At 43.5% G+C, this 13,882-nt stretch overlaps 1 protein-coding gene and 1 pseudogene across 15 annotated transcripts in view; both read left to right on the forward strand.

Annotated features, from left to right (window-relative positions):
• Positions 1-13,882, forward strand: part of LOC121436441 (GATOR complex protein DEPDC5) — a 125,428-nt gene that overhangs the window by 44,518 nt on the left and 67,028 nt on the right. For 9 of the 15 annotated variants that reach the window (XM_041636337.1, XM_041636336.1, XM_041636351.1 and 6 more), the window contains 7 exons: positions 4,133-4,202; positions 4,610-4,646; positions 5,246-5,366; positions 6,416-6,636; positions 9,949-10,155; positions 12,475-12,610; positions 13,511-13,605. In XM_041636337.1, the coding sequence (XP_041492271.1) occupies positions 4,133-4,202; positions 4,610-4,646; positions 5,246-5,366; positions 6,416-6,636; positions 9,949-10,155; positions 12,475-12,610; positions 13,511-13,605 (887 nt within the window). The remainder of the gene's footprint in view (positions 1-4,132; positions 4,203-4,609; positions 4,647-5,245; positions 5,367-6,415; positions 6,637-9,948; positions 10,156-12,474; positions 12,611-13,510; positions 13,606-13,882) is intronic. The other 6 variants (XM_041636338.1, XM_041636340.1, XM_041636346.1 and 3 more) reach the window with 1 other exon arrangement.
• LOC121436614 lies at positions 5,549-5,648 on the forward strand (annotated as a pseudogene).

Genomic DNA, 13,882 nt, shown 5'->3' on the forward strand with positions numbered 1-13,882 from the left:
CAGGGGACAAGTCCCACACTGGCAGCTTTTCCTTTTCCATCATGAAATTTGGGGGGGAATTTTCCTTTCTTTCTTTCTTTCTTACTTTCTTTCTTTCTTCCTGTCTGCCTGCCTGCCTGCCTGCCTGCCTGCCTGCCTTTCTGTCTGCCTGTCTGCCTGCCTGTCTGTCTGTCTGCCTGCCTTTCTGTCTGTCTGCCTGCCCTTTGCCTGCCTGCCTGCCTTTCTGTCTGCCTGTCTGCCTGCTTTTCTGTCTGCCTGCCTGCCTTTCTGTCTGCCTGTCTGTCTGCCTGCCTGCCTTTCTGTCTGTCTGCCTGCCTGCCTTTCTGTCTGTCTGCCTGCCCTTTGCCTGCCTGCCTGCCTGCCTGCCTACCTTTCTGCCTGCCTGCCTTTCTGTCTGCCTGCCTGCCTTTCTGTCTGCCTGCCTGCCTTTCTGTCTGCCTGCCTGCCTTTCTGTCTGTCTGCCTGCCTTTCTGTCTGTCTGCCTGCCTTTCTGTCTGTCTGCCTGCCTTTCTGTCTGTCTGCCTGCCTTTCTGTCTGTCTGCCTGCCTTTCTGTCTGCCTGCCTGCCTGTCTGTCTTTCTTTCGTTTTTTAAAGACAGGATTTCTCTTTGGGGCCTCTTCTGGAACTAGACCCGGCTGGCCTTGAACTCACAGATATCCACCTGCCTCTGTCTCCCAAGTGCTAGGATTAAAGGCATATAAAGGCGTGTGCCACCACAGCCTGGCGAATTATCTTTTCTTTGAGGTCTGTTGTTTCTATAGTTTTTGATTGAAAGACACAAGTATCTCTTTAGAATATCTTCATTGTGCCAGACCAGTAACAACTGCAAGTATAATCTTTAGCTGCTGAACCATCTCACTGACCCTGTATTTGTAACTTTTTAAATATACATTTAAAAACACTTACAACTTAAAAATCACTATTAATTATACTGTATTTCATGATTTTGAGTTTAGTTCAGGAAGTGTAAAAAGTAACTATAGAATATATAAAAATACATGAATTCCAATTAAAGCTCTGTATTTTTCTCAAATTTTACTTTATAGTAACTTAGAAGATTCTCAAATTACCACTTAATTTTTTAATCCTACATTGGTTTTCTGGTGCCATTCTGATGCAGGATGGAACCATTTGTGAAGGACTTTTAAATCTGAGAATTTAGAGAGACTGAGACCTGTTTCTCTTATTTCATTGTGAGCCTCACCACAAAACAAAACAAAACAAAAAATCTGAAATCCCAATGAAGGATTGCTTGTGACCCTGAAAAATAGCAATTTCATGATTCAACTTAATAGAAATTAGATACATTGTGTACTCTCTCTGTTTCTATGTCCCTGTCTTTCTGTCTCTCTGTCTCTCTCTTTCTGTCTGTCTTTCTCTCTCTTGGCAGGGTCTCTGTACAGAGCCCTGGCTGGCCTAGAACTTCCTCTGTTCTCCTGGTGCTGAGATTAATTAAAGGCATGCGCCACCATGCCCTGTGATACATTGTTCTCTTAGAGTCGTCTTAAGTGTCTCCAGAGTGTACTGCTAACTGTGACAAGGAGATCAAGCAGTTCCAGTCTTTTAGAATGTAAGAGATATTTCATTACGTATGAGGGTGTGTGTACATGTGTATGTACATACTTGCAGAGGGCAGATGTCAACCTGGTGTCCCTCCCTGTGCTGGGATTTCAGGTGCACAGCCCTGAGCCTGGCTTTTTTTTTCCTTTTCTTTCTTTCTTTCTTTCTTTCTTTCTTTTTTTCTTTCTTTCTTTCTTTTTTTTTTTTGGTTTATTTTATGTGCATTTTTTTTTCCTCACATGTATATATCCATGTTAGGGTATCAGGTCCCCTAGAACTGGAGTTACAGATAATTGTGAGCTGCCATATGGATGCTGGGAATTGAACCCATGTCCTCTGGAAGAGTAGTCAGTGCCCTTAACCACTGAGCCATCTCTCCAGGCCTACTCTTGATGTCTGGGAAGAAAATAGCAACTTCTACTTAATTTTCTCTTGTATACTACTGGGAGAAGCCCAATCCCAGGGGTTGACTGGACTCCAAGTCCAGTGGCAGGTACAGGTAACACTCTTGTGTTCTTATGTACTTAGTGTGCCATAAGGTTGTTCTTATAGCCTGTCCCTAATCTGCAGATTCTGTTGGCTTGGCTTTTTAAGGCAGGGTTTCACTTGTAGCTGCGACTGGCCAGCAAAATCAGACTGGCCTTGAACTCACAGAGATCCACCTTTCTTCCTCAGTTTCCCAAGTGTTGAAAAAGTGTGTGTCACCACACCTGGCTTTGTTTTAAATTTTTAATTGTTTATACTCAGAGATTTTCTAGAAGGTAGAATTAGGGCAATGTCTCAAACGTTATTTGCAAGTTTATGACTGAGAAAAGATAATACAAGGTTCAGGGTCCCTGAAGAATGGAAAGGCAGTACAATTTCTGTGTGTTCATTCAGCACTTGGGTGTAAGGGCTGGTCTCCAGTTAACATACATTTATAACATGGTTATATTAAAATTATTTTCAGATGGATTGATGTTTAATAATTTCTGCTATCTCTTCTTGAGGACTGTGTTTTTATTTTATTTTGTCTTGTTTAACTAAGTGCCAACCAACGAGTGAATATTCAGAACTTCCTATAGGGGCTGAAGAGATGGCTCAGTGGTTAAGAGAGCTGGCTGCTCTTATAGAGGACCCAGGTTCAATTCCCAGCACCCACATGGCAGCTCACAAGTGTCTGTACTGCCTGTTCCAGGGGATCTGACACCCCCACCCAGACATACATGCAGGCAAAACACCAATGTTCATAAAATAAAAATAAATAAATTAGTAAAAAAGAAGACTTCCTGTGGACCTAACATACCAAACATCAGGATGAAAGTATTCTGATGTAAAGAGGTTTGTTCCTGAAATAGGGGACTCTGATCTAGTTAGCAGTTAGGACCACTACACACTATACTGTGAGCCTGTGGTGTATGAGGAGAGAAGGCCAGAGCAACAGTTGAAATTATTGCTGATGTTGAAGTTGGAGTTTAACATTTTTACTATTATTATTATTTGAGAAAATGTCTGGCTATGTAGCCTTGACTGGCCTTTTAATTCATAGAGATCCACCTGCCTCTGCCTTCCCAGTGCTGTGATTAAAGGCGTTTATGACTGTGCTTGGTTTATTATTATTCATATGCATATGTGTAAATGAGGTGTGAGTGTGAGTTCTGGTTTGTGTGGAGTTCAGAATAACTTTTGGAATTAATTCTCTCCTTCCATCATAGGTTGCTGGAGATCACACTGTCAGGTTTGCACAGTGCCTTACCCACTGGGCAATCTCACTGGTTAGAATTGGGAAGATTTGTGAACCTAAACAAAACCAGACACAGGCAAACTGGTCATACTTGGGTTTACAGTTTGTCTTTAAAAAGTGTGTGTGTGTGTGTGTGTGTGTGTGTGTTGTGTTGTGTTCTGCCTGCATGTGTGCCTGCAGGCCAGAAGAGGGCACCAATCTCATTATAGGCAGTTGTGAACCACCATGTGGTTGCTGGGAATGAACTCAGGACCTCTGGAAGAACAGACTGTGCTCTTAACCTCTGAGCCATCTCTCCAGCCCCTGTTGTTTGTCTTAAGGTTTAGATTAAAGAATCTGGGCTTAGTCGAGCACACCTTTTATTCCAGCACTTTGGAGGAAGAGGTGGGCGAATCTGAGTTTAAGAACAACTAGGATTATACAGAGAAACCCTGTCTTGAAAAACAAAAAACAAAAACAAAAAAATTGTTACTGGAGAGATGCCTCAGCAGTTAAGAATATTGATTGTAGCCAGGCAGTGGTGGTGCACACCTTTAATCCCAGTACTCGGAGGCAGAGGCAGGTGGATCTCTGTGAGTTCGAAGCCAGCCTGGTCTACAAGAGCTAGTTCCAGGACAGTCCAAAGCTACAGAGAAACCTTCTCTCAAAAAACCAAATATTGGTTGTTCTTCCAGAGGACCTGGGTTCAATTCTTAGCACCCACATGGCAGTTTATAACTGTCCAACTTTCTGTAACTCCAATTCCAGGGGATCTGATACCCTCACACAGACATATATGTCGGCCAAACACCAAATGTACATCAAAATAAAAAAAATAAATTATAGATTAATAACTTTTTTTTTTGATAGTTTCTACACATCCAAAAGCCAGCTGTTTTGTAACAGTTTCACCCCACGGATCAAACTGGCAGGAAAGAAGGTATGTTTCCCCAGTCTGAACAGCGTTCAGGGGCTGCACACGGCTGTGTGTACTGTCAGCTCCCTTCTCCCATCTCTAGGGTCATAATAGGGTTTAAACATTTTTGTGTTGAAACTTCATGGAGAAGCTGGGGCTGTAGCCCAGTGTAGAGCACACGCACGCCTGGGATTCAGTCCCCGGCAGGAACTGGGGTCCATGCCCCACTGGATAAGCTTCTGAGATTAAGATGTAAAGTGGAAACTAAAAGACTTGGCAGGGCTTGACGCTGCGGTAGGCCGGTGTCAAGTGTTAACACCCAGTTACTAGATAGCCATGACGTAGTCTTTGCCCTGGGGAGTAGTACATAACATACTGTGTTCCGTTTGCTTCTGTCAGAGGAGTGACAAAGTATCTATTTAATTTTTCAGCCCACTTCTGAGAAAACCAAAAATGGCCGAGATACATGTGAGTTTTTTGTTTTTTTCATTTGTTTTTAAGGGTTTCTCAGTGTAGCCCTGGCTGTCCTGGAACTTGCTCTGTAGATCAGGCTGCCCTTGAACTCACAGAGATCCCCCTGCCTCTGCCTCCTGAGTGATGGGATGAAAGGCATGTGCCACCACCGTCTGGCCACATGTGAGTATTTTTGAGATGCTTTCTCATCACTTTTAGGAATAGGTAATTCGTGGTCACAAAATAATGGGAAGTATCGTAAGAAGGTTCATATTAAAGTCAGTAACCCACATTCCTGTGTCACCCTAGGAAGGGTGCTTAGCCACCTTGCAGCTGTGCCTTGTCAGCTGCAGTGCATGGGTCAGGTGGAAAGCACTGGGGATGCTCAGGTGGTCTCTCTAGCAGGACCAGTAAGACTGGTGCTGAACGCTGCCCGGCTACTGCTGTACTATTTTATTGTCACTTTGACATTTATGTCATTCAATCTTAACCTGATAGTTGGGTTATTCCATCTTATCCTTGGTAGATAGCCCCAATGCCTTGCAGATTTTGATGATCCTCTATAGGTGTCTCTGTTAGAACTGTGTTTTAATTGTATTATTTGTGTTTTACAGCTCTTGGGACTCCAAAAGAATCTGAGAACACCCTGCCCATCCAAGTAGATTATGATGCCTACGATGCTCAAGTATTCAGGCTGCCCGGTCCATCCCGGGCTCAGCGCCTTGCCACCTGCAGGTTTTCTGTCATATTCCTCTGGGGGTGCATATAAAATGATTTAGGGACCCAAGGCCTGTGCCACAAGTCAATAACCTGACACTCATGAGGCAAAGATGGAGGGATTCCAAATTCAAAGCCAGCCTCAACTATATAGTGAGGCTATATTTTAGGAAGAAAGAGCAGTTCAGAAAACCTGAGAGGTGCATGCTTCAGCACATTCACTGCATTGGAACAGCACAGAGATTAGCATAGCCTCTGTGCAGGGGTAACACACAAATTCGTGAAGGCTTCCATATATATTTTTTTAATTACAGCATTTGTTTTTTTTTTTAATATTTATTTATTTATTATGCATACAATATTCTCTGTGTGTGCATGCCGCAGGCCAGAAGAGGGCACCAGACCTCTTTACAGATGGTTGTGAGCCACCATGTGGTTGCTGGGAATTGAACTCAGGACCTTTGGAAGAACAGGCAAAGCTCTTAACCACTGAGCCATCTCTCCAGCCCAGCATTTGTTTATATTAAAACAGACTATTAGAAAGCAAAAGAAAACCTGAGGGACCTTTATGGGTTTCTCTGTGTAACAGCTCTGGCTGTCCTGGTGGTGGCGCACTCCTATAATCCCAGCATTCAGGAGCAGAGGCAGGCAGATCTCTGTGAGTTTGAGGCCAGCCTCGTCTACAAAGAGAGTTCCAGGACAGCCAGAGCTGTTACACAGAGAAACCCTGTCTCAGGAAAAAAAAAAAAAAATTTTTTTTCTAGTTTTGATACAGGGTCTCATTCTATATATAGCTCAGGGATTCACTGTAGCCTAGAATGGCCTTGAACTCCTAGTGATCCTCCAGCTTCAGCCTCTCAATTGCAGGACTAAATGTAAATCACCATGCCCCTTTCTTCCCCCCTGCTCTTGAGATGAAATCTTTGTTGTTCAGGCCAGCGTTATTTCCCATATTGAGAGTTTTAATATTGGTTTCTTGAGTATATGTAGCTGATGATCATCACTGATATTTTAACTCAAAGTTGAAGTGTCATTTTCATGGTAGTAATTTGTCTCCTGCATTTCAGGTCTGTGAGGGAGCAGGAGAATCATAATCGCAAAAGTGCCAGCTCCTGTGATGTCTCATCCAGCCCTTCCCTACCAAGCCGTGCACTGCCCACTGAGGAAGTGAGGAGCCAGGCTTCTGATGACAGCTCCCTGGGCAAGAGCACCAACATCCTGATGATCCCAAACCCCCACCTGCACCAGTATGAAGTCAGCAGCTCGTTGGGCTACACCAGCACCCGAGGTCAGAGTCCTAGAGCACAGACGGCCGGGGAGGCCTGGGGAGGCCTGGGGATAGTATAGGGGCGTGGGAGTGACAGGGCCAGATTGGAGTGGGGTGTAAGTCTCATATTTTTGTTACTTTCATGCCAGTGAACGAGTGCAAATCATATTAGGTGTTGGATGTGTACTATACTATTCTGTTGTCTCTAACCTTTTGTATGTTATCTACAGTCTTTTTAGGCCTAGGGTCAAAGGGGTTTGTTATTTTTTCATTTCAGTATGTGCCACGCTTTGTATTTTGTGCCTCAAACTCAAACTTAGTGGCAAATACCTTTGCTGAGCCATCTTGCTGGCCCCTTTTTGAGACAGTCTCATTTTACTATCCCCCAGGTTAGCCTTGAGCTTACTGCAATCTCCTCCTGCCTTAACCTTTTCAGTGTTGGGATTATAGATGTGTACCATCCTACCCAGCTGAGTTTCTTCTTTCATTTCTATAGTAATTAGTTAGACCATATTCTTTCTTATTTGATAAATCCCAGCACCAGTTTGTTAATTTACAGTGTATTCATTCTATGTGGTTCAGAGAGTGATCTGTGGCAGCTGTACTTTCAGTTGTGAGTGAGTTTATTAAGTAAGCTGGAAAAGTAAAAGAGTAAATAACAAGTAGATAGAAGCACCAGACAGACAGCAAAATATTTTCAAATCAGTTTGCAACATTCAGCAAACCATGGGAGTAACCTGATTAAGAGAACAAACAAGGGTACCATCATCAAAGGTTTGCACACATCCAGCAGAAATCAGCTGGGGAAGTTGAGGCAATCCGTTGGAATTCCCAGTTCAGTCTATAGATGAGCTTTTGGTTTTCTGTTCCTGCCACAGATTTTTGTTTGTTTGTTTGTTTATTTGAGGCAGGGTTTCTCAGTGTAGCCCTGACTGCCCTGGAACTCACTTTGTAGACCAGGCTGGCCTCGAACTCACTAAGATCCACCTGCCTCTTCCTCCAGAGTGCTGGGATTAAAGGTGCGCACCACCACTGCCCAGCTCAGACTGGTCTTTTAATTGGCTATTTTTCTGCCTGCTACACTCCTGATATTGGAAATACACCACTATGTCTAGTGACAGGATTTTTGTGGTTATTTCATGGTGATTTGATTATTCCATAATTGTATGCAAATTACAAATCAGGTTCAAAGGTGAATATTACAATGATATAGAAGGTTTCATGCTAGATATTAGATAATGGTGATCGAACCATTTATTCAAAAATTATGTGTGAATGAGTATGTATGTTTAGAGGACACCTTTGTGGGTATGTGCGTGTTCACATGTGGAGGTCAGAAGACAACCTTGAATTTTGTTTTTAATGTACCTTTCACTTTTTGTTTAAACTTGGGTTTTTTTTTTTAAATAAATTTTATGATTTATTTAACTTTCTTTTATGTGAATCAGTGTGAAGGTGTCAGATCCCCTGGAACTGGATTTTCAGACAGTTGTAAGCTGCCATGTGGTTGCTGGGAATTGAACCCAGGTCCTCTGGAAGAACAGTTAGAGTTCTTAACCACTGAGCCATCTCTCCAGGCCCTAAACTTGTGTTTTTGGGGGCTGGCAAGATGGCCAGGTAGAAAAGGGATTTTTCTGATGCCCTGAATTCTATTCCTAGAGCTCAGATAAAGATTAAAGGAGAGAACCAACTCCAAAGAATTTACCTTTGAGTCTCTGCGTGTGTACTCTGACACTCATGCCCTCACACACTATAATAATAAATAAACTTAAAAAAACAGTATGGCTTTTGATTAGCTTGGACTTTGCCAAACAAGCTAGGCTAGTTGGCCAGTAGCTCCAGGTATCTGTCTCCATTTCCCATCTCGCCATTGCTAGGATTGCAAGCATGTACCACTGAACCTGTTGGCACAGAGATCCAAATTCAGATCTGAATACTTGTGGGGCAAGCACTGAGCCATGTTCTTAGGAATCCTTTGTTGTTGTTCTCATCCGTTTTAAGACAGGGTCACACTGTAGCCTCAAACTCATGATGGTCCTTCTGCCTCAGCCTACCAAGTGTTGAGATTACAGATGGAAGCCACCATGCCAGGTATTACTCGATGCCACATTTTTAAAGTTGTTTATTTATCCTATGCACATTGGTGTTTTTCCTGCATGTATGTCTATGTGAGGGTGGGTTCCATGGAACTGAATCATAGACAGTTGTGAGCTGCCATTTGGGTGCTGGGAATTGAATCCTGGTCCCATGGAACAGTAGACAGTGCTCTTAATTGCTAAGCCTTCTCTCCAGCCTCCCTTGATGCCACTTTCTAATCAACATAGTTGTTTCCTGAACATGCACAGAAACAGACTTTGTTCCCATGGATTTCAGTTTTTAGGTCCTTAGATTGGGTTACATAACTTGCTGCCTTCATCTCTCTTCTAGGCCATTGCACAGGACAAGTTGGATCTAAATATTGCTTTTCCTGGCCTAGCCAAGCATGAACACATTCTTTATTCTTTTTTCTTAAGAACATTTCTTCAGTTGAACACAATGACATGATTGCTTACACTTCTCTCAGTACCCAGACTCAATGGGGGGATCTTCTTAATCATTGAGGAACTTGATTCCTCTTATTCTATGATGCCATCATCTTCAACATTGATTTCCAGAATTGCCACAAAAGAGGAAAAGATAATGAAGATGATGCTTATCGACAGCTGTTGTATAGTCCTTAAATAAGCTAACTATTCTTTTTGCTGGAACTCGTGTCATTTGGTTTCAGTGCAAATAGAGAGTGATTCTAGCCTTGTGTACTTAAAACCTAATGGGTTTAGTGAGCTAGTCTGTTCACCAGACATACCTTTCACTTACTTATTTGTCATGCAGTGTCTTGCTATGCAGCCTTGGCTGACCTGTAACTCTCTGTAGATCAGCCTGGCCTTGAGCTCAGATCTGCCTGTCTGTGCCTCTCAAGTGCTCTGACTAAAGCGTGTGGCTGTCACAGCTGGCTCAAACATTTATTTTTGCTGTCTTGCCCTCAGAGAGAATATATTCACCCCATTCCTATTATAGTCCTATCCTTACTCATTGCATTCAGCTCAGTGTTCACGGTCCCCCTGCAAAATATGGGACTGTATTAGGTTTGTGTGTTTCTTCATTGGGTCTTGTCTCCAAAATATTTGAGAAAAAAAAAACAACAACAAATCTAAGCATGTTTTATTCATTACTCTTACTTCCTGATAATTATGACGTCCTAGATTTTTGCTAGTCTTGACTCATCGGTCTTCTTAACTCTGATTTCATTGTGGATTTGTGCTTTGTCTTTGCTTTCAACCCCATGATTTGCAGCAGATGTCCTGGAGAACATGATAGAACCCCCACAGCGGGACTCGAGTGCACCAGGAAGGTTCCATGTGGGCAGTGCAGAGTCTATGCTACATGTTCGGCCTGGTGGATACACACCTCAGAGAGCACTGATTAACCCCTTTGCCCCTTCAAGAATGCCCATGAAGCTCACATCCAACAGAAGGCGCTGGATGCACACTTTTCCTGTAGGTAAGTTGGCTGCTCAGGAAAGAGCCTTGGACCCTGAGTTCCGAGCTCTGGTCCTTAGCACTGATCAGCCGTGGGTCAAGTGCCTCAATGTCTGTGAACCTCTTGGCCCCATCAGTGAGGGGGACATGCCTGCTGGGCTTTTCACAGGGTCCTCAGGAGGATCTTTGCAGACACACTTGAGAACAAACTTTGTAAGTGACCAGCTGTGTTAACTAATGGGCTTTCCTTTTTTGTTTGTCCCTTTGAAAGGGACTGTGCTGTTCATCAGCTTTCCTGTCCCTCATTTTCACCATTGCTCCTCCAAGCTGCATCTATGCTACTTTGTCATTTCTCAGGAGTCTCTGAGGGGTGAAGAAAAAAAAACAATTACTTTTACTTCACTATTTTTCCTAGCCAATCTTTTTACTCTGTTCTGGCCTCAAGAAGATGGCAGTAAGGGTTTATAAAGCTTAGATAAAATGAACCTTCAGCTTAATGGGTTCTTGCAGGGCCAGGAAGGAACAGATGTGTTTTTTTTTGTTTTATTTTGGTTTTTTACTAGGAATGATCTTACTGAATGATTAGAAATGCCTAGTTGTTTTCTTTTACATTTGATTTTACTGTTTAAAGTTAAATTTAAAAATGTGAAATAAATCTGGTTTATTTGGCTGTAACTGGAGGCCATTCCAAACCTCTTTTGTCCCTTATTTCTGTTAGAATCACACAAATTATTTCTTTTTGGTTTTATTCTCTTTTTTTGTTATTCCTACCAGTTTTATTTTGAGGTATCTCTGTTTCTCACTTTTGTACTTGCTCTTGCTTTTTATTTATTTTTGAGACAGGGTCTCATATAGCCCAGAGTAGCGTTGAACTTGCCCTGTAAGGAGGATGACCTTGAATTTAGGATCACTACAACCACTGCTTGTTCATCTCCAGCTCCAGACCAGGCTGAAATCAATCAATCATCTCTCTCTCTCTCTCTCTCTCTCTCTCTCTCTCTCTCTCTGTGTGTGTGTGTGTGTGTGTGTGTGTGTGTGTGTGTGATTTTGTATGCTCATGCATGTACATGCATATATATAGAGGCCAGAGTGTCTTCTACTACTGTAGTTTTGGGGACAGGCCCTCTTATTGAACTTAGATCTCACTGATGCTCACTAGAGCTCACTAGCTTCCCAACAAGCCCCAAGAATTCTCTTGTTCTATCTTCCCAGCACTGGGATTATAGGTACATAATGTCATGCCTAGCTCATGGGTGCTGGGGATCTGAACTCAGGGCCTTGTGCTTGCTTTGTAGGCGTTTTACTGATTGAGCCATCTCACTAGCTCCTAGGCTAAAACCTCCTAAGAGAACTTTCTATTACGACCTTCAGCTCTTCTGTTTTCCTAACGCACCCTTCATGCCCACATTACTGAAGAACAGCAGCAGCTGCAGCTGGTCTGCAGGCACTGCTCCCTCTGTTTGTCCTCTTGAGCACTGGCCCTCTGGTCACTAAGACCCTTCTTTACCAGGCAGCCCGCCCTCAGACTCCTCACTCCCTTCAGAGTCTCTTTCCCTTCTTACCCAGTCTCTTGATCTCCACACACACTTCTACCTCTTTCACATTTGGGTTTCATGGATATTTCTTCTACCCAGATAAATTTTCCTTTAACTCTTGGTAACCTTATTTAACCCTCTAATGCGTATGTTTTCGGAAAGCGCATTTTAATAGACAAGACTAATTCCAGCCTCTCGTGCTCTGTCTTTTTTATGCATGAGCACCCTAGATTTTTAGAGTGACACTGTTACTTTCTGATTTTTTTCTTTTTTTTTTAAGACAAGTTTTTTCTGTGTAGCTCTGACTATCCTGGAACTTACTCTGTACCCTGTAGCACAGAGATCTGCCAGCCTCTGCCTCCCAAGTACTGGAGCTAGAGTGTACACCACCATACCAAGATTGTTGTCTTCCTTCCTTCCTTCCTTCCTTCCTTTCTTTTCCCTTGAACCCACAGAGATCTGCCTGCCTCTGCCTCCTGAGTGCTGGAATTAAAGGTGTACACCACCACCACCTGGCTTGTTATTTCATTTTTTATTTTCCTTTTCTTTTCATCTTTTTATCCTCTTATACTTGTCTATTTCTGTATGGCATCTCCATAGTATTTCTGAAACCGAGAGTTCCAGCATATAGTCCCAGATACAGTGTGGGCAGAAAAGTCCTCTGTGGGAGCCCGCAGGGCCCTTGTATAATATTCCTCCTGCTGTGCTCTTTGTTGGACCTCTCCATTGTCCCAGCAGTTGGAGAGAAGGAAGAGTATGTTTTTGTTCAGGTTGGAATAACATTCATTGGTTCTTTGTCTGGGTAGGACCGTCTGGAGAGGCCATTCAGATCCATCATCAAACGCGGCAGAACATGGCAGAGCTTCAGGGCAGCAGGCAGAGGGACCCCACCCACTCCTCTGCAGAGCTGTTGGAGTTGGCGTATCATGAAGCTGCTGGAAGGTGAGGGTTTGCACAGGGCTCTGGAAGGTAGCCCAGGACAGCGCTGAACAGCTGATGAAATGACACATTTGTGACTTAGAACACTCCCATCAGGTCCTGCCATCCCTGGGCAAAGGGTGAACTCAGGCAGCCTGATAGTGCGCCTGTAACATTACCAAGACCCTGCTTTAGGTTTGTTTTGAGCTCACATTTTGTAAACTTCTTAATTTTCTTCCGAACTGGTCAAGGATGAAAATGAGATGTCTCTTTTTGTCTTAGGGTTTGCCTATGGGATGCCGGGACAGGTGGTACATGCTGTTCTCTTAGACAGCTTCTCTGTGACTTGGCATACTCATTTTTTAACAGAAGCTCTGAATGTCTTACAGAGTATCTGAAGAGTCAGTATAGGCAGAAAGCCATTTAAGCCTTGATGAGTGTGACCCTGCTTTAAACCTGGACTCACTGGTCCGAAATTGCTTCAGGAAGCAGTTTACAAAAAGCAGCCTTGGCCCCATTCTTTGGGCACTGGACGTCCTCTTTCCTGCGGGGTGTTCATGTGAAAGTCTGGACAGGGTGTGGGCCTCTTCACTAGTTTAGCTCTGGTACATCCATTCAAGTATTTTATGTCCTTCCTTTGTTTTTAAGGGAGAGGCATAGTGCAGAAAGGGGAAGTGGTCTAATGGTGGTAGGTGAGCAGTCAGGGTGTCTGGGGCTTGGCACACAAATAAAACTACCACAGGGTGGTTTGAGGTATGGATCCTAAGGGTTGCCAGCCTGTGTGACTGAATATCCAGGCCTGTTTTTCATGGGTCCTCCCTTCTCTTCTTACCCTCTCCCCTACACACTAGGGTACAGGGTGAGCAGGAAAAATCATGATGATCTACATTAATTAAGCAGGTGACCCGGCTTTGTTCTCTGCAGGCACAGCACTTCCCGCCACCCTGGTGACAGCATGTCCTTGAACTTCGGTGCAACCGAAGAGCTTTCTGCCAGCCTGCTTAGCAACAGTGGTGCAGGTAACTCATCCAAGAAGTAATAGAGTTGGGAAGCTCAGAGCAGGCACACATCTAGAAATGACACAAAGGCCAGAAAAGCAGACCATGTCCATTTTGGGATCATTTCAGCCACAATTTGGAGTGACCTATTTAGAAGCAATACTGTATAATGCATGGAATTATAAATGGACTGCCCATTACGTTTTTAGCTGAGAACATATTTATCATTGTTTCGTCAGGGAGTCCTGACTGAGCTGTGAGGTGTTGAGGGCAGCACCAGAGACCACCTAGGAGGAGT

This window comes from Microtus oregoni, unplaced genomic scaffold (genome assembly GCF_018167655.1).
Source record: "Microtus oregoni isolate MIOR12 unplaced genomic scaffold, Mior012 000049F_ref0000343, whole genome shotgun sequence".
Taxonomy (NCBI): Eukaryota; Metazoa; Chordata; class Mammalia; order Rodentia; family Cricetidae; genus Microtus; species Microtus oregoni.